Source organism: Lontra canadensis, unplaced genomic scaffold (genome assembly GCF_010015895.1).
Source record: "Lontra canadensis isolate GAN:19392208 unplaced genomic scaffold, GSC_riverotter_1.0 scaffold57, whole genome shotgun sequence".
Classification (NCBI taxonomy): Eukaryota; Metazoa; Chordata; class Mammalia; order Carnivora; family Mustelidae; genus Lontra; species Lontra canadensis.
Window position 1 is genome coordinate 5,724,072 of NW_022631051.1, and position 12,398 is coordinate 5,736,469.

The window sequence follows — 12,398 nt, forward strand, 5'->3', positions numbered from 1 at the left end:
TCTTGTCCATTTCCTCCATCCTTCCAGTTGAGCTGAAATCCCCCGCAGCTTGTGTGTGTGTGTGTCCACAGTTTGCTTTTCTGTGATATTCCCTTCCCTTAGGAGGCTTTCCACACTAGTTTTCACAGTTGGGAGCAGCCCCCTGAGTCAAAGCAAAGCATCTGAGTAGCGTCCCTTCCCTCTGGTGTGCTCAGACTGTGCTTTATTCTTCCCGCCTCCTTCCTCTCTGAGCAGGGCTCAGTGTTGTGAGGGAGATGAGCAGGACAAGGAAGGGTATCTGGGTGAACAATGCGTCTTGGCCACGACACACTTTTTTAAAACGACTGTTTATTTATTTATTTGACAGAGATCACAAAGACAGAGAGGCAGGCAGAGAGAGAGGTAGGGAAGCAGGCTCCCCGCTGAGCAGAGAGCCCGATGCGGGACTCAATCCCAGGACCCTCAGATCATGACCTGAACTGAAGGCAGAGTGCTTTAACCCACTGAGCTGCCCATGCGCCCCCCCGCGAGACACTTTTATTAACATAATCCTCTTCCCTGAGTTTGGCTAAGGGACATACAAATGTTACTTGCTTAATGTTTAGGCCCAAATGTGAATGCTTTTGTCAGCTGCGTGCAGCTGTTCCATAGATGAGTAAAATTGATTTTCCATCTATGTATGTTCCCTATCTGTGAAAATTAAAATTTCACGTTTGGCAAGAATAGAATTCATTCAGGTGTCTAAAATCAAGCACAATGTATATCATTGTACTGTTTAAAGGAAAAAGATTCTGTTTCTTACAAAGTAGTAGGACTTTTGAACTATATAGGGTAGAAGTCTGTCCTGCCTGTGGCAACATCTGTCCTCCAGATCATCGCCTTCCTGTGATTCAGTTTCTTAATACTGAGATCTGTTTTATAAAAACTTGTTGGTCACACATTTTCATTATGAATCAAATCATACACATTTAGAATATATAGAGAGACTCTTGAGTTTTTCCATTTATTTGGCTCATACACATTTTTAGAGGGCAGGTTTGATATATATATATATACGTATTTTTTTTTCTTTTTTTGGGAAGGGACAGGCACCTTTGGTATTTGGGGAACCCTTTACCTAGTCCCCTAGATAGCATGTCATTGTTTAAGAGTATTCTAGCTAACATGTTAACCATTTTCTAGAAAATAAAATCCACAAGTTAGGCATTGAATTTGAATTTATAAATCTTTAGTAACATGAAAATAAACACATTTAAATGAATTTGAAAATTTGGCTTTTATTTTGTTTTTTTTTTTTAGGATTTTATTTATTTATTTGACAGAAAGAGCACAGGTAGGCAGAGCAGTAAGCAGAGGGAGAGGGAGAAGCAGGCTCTCCACTGAGTAGGGAGCCTGATGTGGTGCTCGATCTCAGGACCTTGGGATCATGACCAGAACTGAAGGCAGCTGCTTAATGGGCTGAGCCACCCAGGAGCCCCCCAGAATTTGACTTTTAAAGCTAAGTAATGATGAAAAAAAACTCCTCACTAATGATTAATTGATTTGTAAAGATTTAAACAGTACTGACATAGCTGCTTCTCTCACATGAGTTTGATAGGCAGAAAGGAATTTTGTTGGAGGTGAAAGTTTCTCTGAAGAGTTTCTACAGCTTTGTTCAACGGATTCTTTTGTTTTTGACCTATTTTTGATGTTTGCATTATTTTGGAGAGTCAGAGTTGCAGAACTCCTCTCTTTGTGTGTCAGAGCGTTCAAATGGAGCTGTTCCCCTGATCATTGACTCCTGGAGGCTGAACTTCTGCTTTGATCAATTTTTTATTATTTTTTAAGCTCTGACAGTGTGTTGCATTCTGGATTAGTTTATGGCTGTGACTTTTCTTTCTTTGAGTGCCCATAACAATACTCTTTTCTGCTGGAGATTTTTGGCTCTTATTCATATGTAAATTCCAGTTTTAGAACAAATATATGTCATTTTGGACATGCTCTTTCTTTACCTAGGATGTTCTATTTGAAGTGTCCAATTCTTAAAAAGAAAACATTTTGATAATTTCAGAGTAACAGCAAACCAGACACATATTTTAGTTGTTTACTTGTGCAGTTTTCTGGATAGGCAGATGGGGGAGAAAAATTAGATACATATAAATAGAGAGAGGAGGACTTTGCTAAGGATATTACTTGAAGTTGTCACTCAAGAAAAAGGGAATTATTGAGGCAGGGAGGTGGCTTAGGCAGTTAAGCATCCAACTCTCGATTTCGGTTCAGGTTGTGATCTCAGAGTTATGGGATTGACCTCCATGTCAGGCTTCACACTCGTCACCAAGTCTGCTTATCCCTCTCCCTCTGCTCCTCCCCTCCTCCAATAAATAAATAAGATCTTTAAAAAAAAAAAAAAAAGAATTATTTTCTTTTTCAAAATGACCATTATATAAAAATAAGCTTTGTCTTCTTACTTTCATACTTAGAGTTATCGATTTTGTCAGTGCTGGATAAGTTGCATACTTATTGTAAAGGAAGGTTTTCACATAAGATAAGGAATGTCAAAGCCTGGATGGAAGCATTATTGATTATAAAATGCTGTTCAGATTAGATGACACTGGAGTATTTGCATCGACCATTACAGTCTCTTGGCCTTAATCTGTGGCTTGTTTCAAGTAATTGGCCTAAAATTTTGAGTATTAAACACAACAGAAAGCTACCTTGTACTTTTATGAATCCATATCACTTAAATGCAGATTGGCCTAAGGACTTAAAAACTTACAAAATGTTTGAAAAATAGTCATTTTGTGTGTCAGCATTTCTTTCTGTCCCCTAAGAAAAGCAAAACAATTTGATTTTAGAAACCCAAGTTTCACTCTTTTTGGTTCCAGCTGTGTTTCAGATTAAGGAAACAACAATTGAAACTTAAAAATAGAAATCAGATGGGGATTATTTAATGGACAAGATTTTTCAGAGTGTGTTTTGACAGCAAACCCACCTTTTGCATTTATCATATGTTTGCTTATAAAAAAGTAATTATTCACAACTTTTTGGACACATTTATAAATACTGAGTTGTGTTTTATGTTGTCAGTCTTGTAACTTGTTAGAAAAGGCAGTTGGCCACTCATGTGGAGCAAGATTTATGCTTGGATTGTAGTTGAATGTTTGCCTGAATTTTTACCTACCTAGATTTAAACTAAAAAAAAAAAACAAAAAAAACATTGCCCCCCGAGTCACTTGGCATGTTTTGAAACTTAAGATATTCTGTGATTGCTCTCATGTTTTTTTCCTAAGTATTGAGTTTCCATTATTTAGCTTTAGGTTGAATTCACCCACACAGTGTGGTCTTTCGTATTACTTTCTTCGTAGAGGAATTGTGCACACCTTGAGCGGATAAATACTTCATAACTAGAGGTTTGTTATTGTCAGATTGGCTCTCCCCAGATCTCCCCCGAGGAGTGGGTGCTGTGCTGAAAAAAGCTGTGTTTGATTATTTATATTTTCTTGATACTCTTTCTCTTTGGAATTTGAATGTTTTTAGGAATTAAATCAAAGGTGGATGAACTGAAAGCGGCCTATGACAGAGAGGAGTCTCCCAATTTGGAAGAGTATGAACCTAACACTGTAGCCAGTTTGTTGAAGCAGTATTTGCGAGACCTTCCGGAGAATCTGCTTACCAAAGAGCTGATGCCTCGCTTTGAGGAGGCATGTGGGAGGAGTACAGAGAGCGAGAAGGTGCAGGAATTCCAGCGCTTGCTCAAAGAACTGCCAGAATGTAACTATCTCCTGATTTCTTGGCTGATCGTGCACATGGACCATGTTATCGCAAAGGAACTGGAAACAAAAATGAATATACAGAACATTTCTATAGTGCTCAGCCCAACGGTTCAGGTACATGGCCTTCTCTGCGCACGTGCCCTCTGACGCTGACCCTGGGGAGTGTCAGAGACATTTTCTTTTGCTGGGTCGCACACAGAACAGTTAACCAGCAAATGTAGATGGTAGATTAGCCTGAGTATCGGTCTTTTTCTTTCAGGATATGGACAGTGTCATCATATGACCGGCGTGTAGCTTTGTAATTTGAGTATTGTACAGTCTTTGGTGTGGGTTTCTAAACCAGTTTCTGATGACAGTGATCCGTCATGAGTGGAGGGAAGCCCATGGTACCCATGATTACAGAGTTCATCTGTAGAATTTCAAAGATTTATTTTTTCGAATAGCACTATTGCCTCATTATATCATGTCCACATATCAGACTCAGGCACAAGGGGGCCTAACATCATTTGTTCGTTAAGTCAGGGACTTAACCTGGTGATTTCATTCATAAAGATAGATCCTAGGGAAGGATGTTACAGAAATTTAATCTGAGGAGGCATTTCAGGGAACTGGGTAGTGTGTTAATTGGTGTCTCTTTACAACATAAATATTTGGCATTTGTTTATTGCTCCTCACTTGGTGCTGGCACAGAACATATATTTTCCTTTAATTAGAATTATTGATATTTTATTGAGGCCAGACACAAAAGACAAAAAAAATGGAGTGATGGTTGTATTTTTATTTTAAGCTCTCTTTTTGGCCAATATACTAGGTTATTATCAACCACTGTTATAATGCACAGTTGTAAGAGGGTATTTTCATACACTTTTCATTGTTCATTGATTGTGTTTAGGAGGTAAAATGTTTCTCAGATTTCAGTTTGATCATTCAGACTAGTCAGGCTTGCAGAATTTGGTAAATATACATTGTTACTTGATATTACTATATTGGGGACAATTATTTCATAGAAGGTTCAAGTGTATTGTAAGTGTTAGGTAGAAAATAATTAATGTCCTGATCTAGCATATGAGCATCATATTTAAACGCTAGCTGTGCACATCTGCCCCCAAGGCATCGTTTCTGGAGTCAGGGTTCTTGCACGCAGCCCAGCTTGACACCTGCAAGTGCTCTTACTTTCTTCATGTTCCTCAATGGATCTACTTGTGTGTGTTAAAAGGTCTCAGAATAACTTGAGAATAAAGAACATAAGATTTTTTAAATCAGTTAATATTATATTGCTTAAAAAGAGCAAATTGATGGCCAGTGACTTCTGCATCCTTTCTCCTGTCCTTTTACCCCACCCTTTTACGGTGCTGGAATACCCCACTGAACTCCTGCTGCTTTTCCATTCTTTTCTTTCAGTTGGCCATTGATTAGCAAAGCATATCTGGTCACTACTGAGGAAAACTGTCATCCCCATGTCTAGGATTAAAGGATATACTATGCAACAGACACAAATTAAATGAAATAAAATGATAATTTGAATAGGTCTTTTTTTTTTTTTGCAAATCTTTTTATTTATTTTTTCTTAGATTAGCAATCGTGTCCTATATGTGTTTTTCACACATGTGCAAGAGCTCTTTGGAAATGTGATACTAAAGCAAGTGACAAAACCTCTTCGATGGTCTAACATGGCCACTATGCCCACACTGCCAGAGACCCAGGAGAACATCAAGGAGGAGATCAGAAGACAGGTGTGTGTGCTCAGCCCCACGCTTCAGTCCCAAAGAGCCTCCCTTTGCTCTGACTGTTTTGGATGATTACGATGATTTGTAGTGATGATTAGTAGGAGCAGTTCTTGTTCACTGAGCATTTATGTGTGTCTGGACCTATGTTAGACACATTGTTCATGGCACATGGAAGGCAGAAATTTCTGTCTGGCACTTTCATGCCAGTGAAGTGAGAATATTGTATAAAGAACACAGTTTTGAAATCAAAAGACCTGGCCTTAAGTTCTCCCTAGGTTCTCTTAGTGGACTGATTTTTAGGCAGATTGCTCAAACTCTGTAAGCCATTGGTGATCCCATTTTAAAATGGGTCATTTTGTGGTTTGATATGAAGCTTATTACCATAAATGAGATAATGCTGCCAGGCATGTTGTAAGGAGTCCAAAAATGTTAGCTTATCTGGACAAGGTTGCTGTTACCAGCCATATTTTACAGATACAAAGAAATTTGGGGAAACTAAATATCTGGCCCTGTGCCACATGGTTACTGAACTATAGAACCGGGATTTGACCCAAATCCTGTGCTTTTCCACTGTGCTACTTTGATAGAAGACATAGTTCATTTGGTTGTGTGTGTGTTTAGCAAAACTGATTAAGAAATTCAAGACTGAGAAATCTACTTATATTTGATGATTATTAGGTCTTTTATTTGCATACACGTTATCAAATTCCTATTTGATTTTCTTTCCTTTATCTACTTTGAGCTCCCATTATTAGTTGCTGATAGGAAGGGATATGAACGAACTGTTAGTCAACCAATGTAAATTAATGATGAGAACCTAATGTCCAGGCAAAAAAGGATTTTTCAGTCATATGCTTGAAAAAATAATTCATGCCTTTACTTCGTTCCCTTAGTGATAAATGAAAGATAGTTGGTTGTACATCTTGAGAAATTGCATGTGGATGTGGTTTTAAGATGATAAGACACGGGACACTACTCAGTGTGTGGCATGTTGTCTTCTAGGAGTTTCTTTTGAATTGTTTACATCGAGATCTGCAGGCTGGGGTAAAGGATTTATCTAAAGAAGAAAGATTATGGGAAGTACAAAGAATTTTGACAGCCCTCAAAAGGAAACTGAGAGAAGCTAAAAGACAGGTGAGTAAATTTGTCATTTTGGTATATCATGTTTATAATGGAATATAAACTGAATGTGCTGGAATTTTCTTTATATACTATTTTAAGTTAGTTCCTTTTAAAGATTTATTTATTTGACAGAGACAGACACAGCAAGAGAGGGAACACAAGCAGAGGGAGTGAGAGAGGGAGAAGCAGGCTTTCCACTGAACAGGGAGCCTGATTTGGGGCTTGATCCCAAGATTCCCGGATCACGACTTGAGCCAGAGGCAGACACTTAATAGCTGAGCCACCCGGGTGCCCCAGTTAGTTTCTTTTAAAAACACAATATATACATGTTTCCTGAAGTAAAGTTCCTGATGGGAAATTTATTTGCTTAAATGTTCCAGTTAATGATTATATACAGTTTGATACCAGGGAAATGTTTAATTTAGAAAGTTGCCTTTTTTTTTTAACCTTTTTAATTTATTTATTGATACTTCTTATGATATTGTAATCAATACTTTCATAATCTAATCAATACATATTTGGGCAGTAAGAACCTCTTGAGTGGCTCCAGTGTTCTGACATGCACTCATCAGTTTTTGAGGTTTCCTTTCTTTCTGCCACAACAGAATGTTCGAGGTTTATCTTGTATTTTCTCTAGCCCAGCCCTGCAGTTGGTTCTTTGTCCAAAGAGCCATGGTTCCTTTCAGTATTTAGAAATCAAGATCTGGGTGCTCAGGTGTGCTCACGGCTACTGTCATAGCACGGGTTTCAGGCCCTCAGTGAACACAGCTGGAGAATAAAACACACACACACACACACACACACACAGAATATGAAAGTCATGAAAGACGAAGGGTGAGGAACTATTCCACAGACCACACAGACACAACAAAGTAAAATAAGTGGACCTTGTGTTGGATCCTGGGCAGTTTGAAGAAGTGTTATGAAAGACACTTGGGATAACTGCTGAAACAGGCTGGACTAGAAAATTGGGTCAATCTTAAAATGTTCTGATTTTGATAATTAGACCGTATTAATATGAGTGTGTTTGTTGTTTAAAAAATCTACACTGAAATATTTAGGTGCATGTGCCCCTGAGTGGCGCAGTTGGTTGTGTCTGACTCTTGATTCTGGCTCAGTTTACCATTTCAGGGTTGTGAGATCAAGTGCCCTGTCAGGCTCTACACTGGGCATGGAGCCTGCTTAAGATTCTCTCTCCCTCCCTCCCCCTCTCTCTGCCCACCCCCGTTCTTTGTTAAAAACACAAAAAAAACAAAAAAAAACAAAATGTTCAAGTGCATGCTTATAGAGGAAATGTACAAACAATAATGGGGCAAAGCATCAACAACTTTTGAATCTGTGAAGCGTAATAGGGAATCACTCTTCTATTCTTGTAATTGAAGTAAACTCTGTGCCCAGCATGAGGCTTGAACTCACGACATTGAGATCCAGAGTGGCATGCTCTACCAACCGAGCTGGCCAGGTGCCCCTTGGATGTTACCAAAGTAACAAAATATAAAAAGCACCTTGTAGACTGACTAGCTGACAATGTAGGCTATTTCTGCAGGCACTGACTCAGTTCACTGAGATGACCCAGTGCTGGCCTTGTTAATGTTTGACCCATGATATTCAGTAGATAAATGTGCAAGTCATGGTTTTATCAAAGAAGAGGGACAAACATTTTCTTTTCTTTTTTTTTTTTTAAAGCTCAATTTTCTTTCTTTTTTTTTTTTTTTAAGATTTTATTTATTTATTTGACAGACAGAGAGAGAGAGAGATCACAAGTAGGCAGAGAGAGGAGGAAGCAGGCTCCCTGCTGAGCAGAGAGCCCGATGCGGGCCTCGATCCCAGGACCCTGAGATCATGACCTGAGCCGAAGGCAGAGGCTTTAACCCACTGAGCCACCCAGGCGCCCGGGACAAACATTTTCTTAAGAATAAAGCTAAAACAACCTGTATAACTTTCTTAAAGCTTTACTCCTAATGTGGGGTTTAAATGCACAGTCCGGATGGAGAGCCAGCCAGGTGCCCCTGTAGTAACATCGTTAGTGGCATCAAAGAAGCGGCGCCTGGGTGGCGTGGTCGGTTAAGCATCTGACTCTTGGTTTCGCCTCAGGTCCTGATTGCAGGGTTGTGAGATCTAGCCCCGCATCAGGCTCCAAGCTCAGCCACAGTCTGCTTAAACTCTCTCTCTCCCTTGACCCTCCTTCCCACTCTGTCTAAAATAAATAAATCTTTAATGGCATCAAAGAAAATGTATGTATAAATACCTACGTTTTGCTATAGGCAAAGGTAGTTTTGGGGGGCTAGTAACTGAAAGTAGTTTCATATAGCTGCTAAATTTCATCCTAATAGGGAATCTCTCCAGAAAGTTGTGTTTTGTTTCTTTTTAAATTAAACAGATGATTTTACTGAAAGGTGTTTTGTCATTTCCTGCTTGGTTGTACTTGTAAACAGAAGCAGTTGGATAGTGAGACATTTCAGAGACTGCTGGGGAATTGGAGGCCTTTGAGTCAGCTCTTTGGAAACACAAAGAAGTACTGAAGATTAGGAGGAGTTTTATTCACCTAATAATAGGAAGACTAGCATGTGACTCCTGATAAGGTTGGGGTGCACGAGTCAGACTTTTGGTCTCCTCAGGCTCAATGTGTGGTGCTTGGCTCTGAGCCTGTAAGTTGCTCAGCCACACTGAGGCTCAGATCTCAGATCTCTAGACTGTCTTACAGTCCGTGTGCAAATTCAGTGCCAGGCCCCAGTGTTACTTCTAGGGAACATTAGCATTCATCAGACTGGGAGAGTGTACATTTATGTGGAGTTAGCTTCATCAGAAAGGATGCATTCATGGGGTTTTTTACACATGTACTCCAGGACTGGCAGACTAGCAAAAGCCTTTGTGTATTTTTCTTCCTTATTTTCTCCTGCTTACCAGATTATCTATCTTTTGTTTCCTGTGCCTGTTGTCATTATTGTCCCCTTCATGCTTCAGCCTGGAATCAATGACTGACTGACTGACCTCATGGTTGTAATTGTGATCCATGTCCCTTTTGCCCACCAGACTCTAAATGAAGGATCTCAGACCTATGACAGGGATAATGTGTGTTTGATTTTCATTACTCTTACTTCTGCTTCTCTCTTGGAAAAAGGAGTTGTGACAGCGCATAGAAAGGGATAGATTACCTTTGTCAGTTTTCTTCATGCTGTCTTTTTATACGTGCTAATTCATTCGTAAATTTTCATGAGATTCTGTCAAGTTGATTTCAACTTTGAGGAATAAATTATTTCTATTTTTTTTATTCCCTCCCCATGCCCATCCAGGAATAAATTACTTCTAACGATAAAATAAATTTATTTTTAAAATAAAATAATAAACTTATTTTTTAAAATTATTTTTCAAAAAATATAGAAGTAATATAATTCATTATGGTAGGAAGTAAGAAAAACTACAAGATCATATCAGTAAATGCAGAAAAACATTTAGCAGAATTCAGCACTTATTCATGATAAAAGCTTTCAGCAAATGTCATTCTCAGCCTGATATAGGGTATCTGAAAAAAATCTGTGGTTAATTTTATACATAACGGTGAAAGTCTGAATGCTTTCTCCTAAGATTGGGTATATAAGGCAAGGATTTCTGCTTTCACCATTCTGTTCAGCATTTTACTGGAGGTTCATTCTAGCTAGTACAATAAAAGAAAAAAGTATACAGATTGAAAGAAAGTCTTTATATGTAGACTACATGACTGTCTACATACAAAATCCTAAGGAATTTATAAAAAACCTAATAAGTTAATTTAGCAGGGTTGTGGGTTACAAGATTAGATGCACAGTATATTATATTTCTTGAGATTAGTGAATGAGCAGTTGGATATCGGACCTAAAAAGAAAAATAAAGACCTAAATAAATAGAGTGATGCATCTCAATATTTTTAAGATGTTAGATATTCTCAAATTGATCTGTGGAGTCAGTCCCAGTCAAAATCTCAACAGGGTTTGTTTTTTTTTTTTTTTTTTTGTGGAAATTAACAGGCTTTTCTAAAATTTATATGGAAATACAAATGTTCTAAATGACTGTGGAAAAAGAACAACGTTGGAGGATTCACATTACCTGATTTTAAGATTTACTATTAAGCTACAGTAACCAAGACAGTGGATATTGGATAAAAGTAGACGTAGAATAGGAAGTCCAGAAATAGACCACACTCATATGGACAATTAATTTTCAGCAAAGAGGATAAAAGTTCTGTGGGGAGGAGCACCTTGGTGGCTCAGTCGTTAAGCGTCTGCCTTTGGCTCAGGTCATGATCCCAGGGTCTTGTGATTGAGCCCTGCATCAGGCTCCCTGCTTGGCGGGAGGCCTACTTCTCCCTCTCCCACTCTCCCTGTTTATGTTCCCTCTCTCCCTGTCTCTATCAAATTAATAAATAAAATCTTTAAAAAAAAAAAAAAAGTTCTGTGGGGAAGGATTTTCTTTTCAATAAATGGTATTGGGACAATTGGATATCTATATACCAAAAAAGAATAACTAAACAAAACCTTGACTCTTTCCACACTGCATATACAGAAATTAACTTAAAATGAGTCATACATTAAGACCTAAAAAAAAAACCAAAAACAAAACAACAACAAAAAACAAAAAAACTTCCAGAAGAAAACATAGTTTTTTGTTTTTTTTTTTTAACATAGAAGATCTTAATGACTTTGGCTTAGGCAGTGATTTCTTAAATAGGACACAATACCCATGAATTGTAAAAGAAAAATTTGTTAAGGCACCTGGGTGGCTCAGTTGGTTAAGTGTTTGCCTTCCGCTCAGGTCATGATCCCAGGGTCCTGGGATGGAGCCCCGCATCCGGTTCTCTGCTCATCGGGGAGTCTGCTTCTCCCTCTCTCTTGTGCCACCTGCCCCCCACCCCCGCCGCCCCACACTCTTGCTCATGTGCACTTTCTCTCCCTCCTCTCTCAAAAATTTGTTAGATTACACTTTATCGGCATGCTAAAACATGCTCCTCAAAAGACACCATTAAGAAAATGAATATACAAATCAGAGGCTGTGACAAAATATTCTGCAAAAACACATACCTGATAAAGGACTAGAATATATTAAAAAACTCATAAGACAGACAATTCAGGGTTTTTTAGACTTTATTTTTTTGGAAGCAGAATTAGGTTCACAGCAAAATTGAGAGGAAGGTACAGAGATTCCTGTATATATTCTGCTCTCCCTCCAGAGTATGGTACTTTTGTTACAATTAATAATTCAGTTTTAAAAAGGCTAAAAATTTTTTAAAAAGGCAAAAAAGTTGAAAAGGCACTTTACCAAAGATCATGTACAAATGGCAAATAAGCACATGCAAAGATGCTCAATATCATTAGTCATTAAAGAAATAAAAGTTGAAGTCACAATGAGGTACTACTACACACCAACGAGAATGACTAAAATTGAAAATACCGGGTATTGGGGCGCCTGGATGGCTCCATCAGTTAAACATCTTCCTCTTGATTTTTGGCTCAGGTCATGATCTCAGGGTCATGAGATTGAGCCCTGTATCAGGCTTCTAACCTGCTTAGGATTTTCTCTCTTTCCCTTTCCGTCTGCCCCTCCCCTCTGCTCTCTCCCCCTCTTTCTCCCTCTCTAGAAAAACAAGTAAAAAGAAAAAAAAAAACAAAAATCAGGTGTTGACAAGAACATGGGGCAACTGGACCTTTCATTGTTGCTCTTGGTAATGTAAAATGGTATAGTAATTTTGGAAAACAGTTTGGCAGTTTCTTTCGAAGTTAAACATATGGTTACCATATGACCAAGCAATCTCACTTTTAGGTATTTAAAAGAAGAAAGCACATAC

At 38.4% G+C, this 12,398-nt stretch overlaps 1 protein-coding gene across 1 annotated transcript in view; it reads left to right on the forward strand.

Annotated features, from left to right (window-relative positions):
* RALBP1 (ralA binding protein 1) overlaps positions 1–12,398 on the forward strand; it is a 57,632-nt gene that overhangs the window by 35,827 nt on the left and 9,407 nt on the right. The window contains exons 4-6 of the mRNA XM_032875760.1: positions 3,496–3,845; positions 5,303–5,464; positions 6,461–6,592. Of these exons, the coding sequence (XP_032731651.1) occupies positions 3,496–3,845; positions 5,303–5,464; positions 6,461–6,592 (644 nt within the window). The remainder of the gene's footprint in view (positions 1–3,495; positions 3,846–5,302; positions 5,465–6,460; positions 6,593–12,398) is intronic.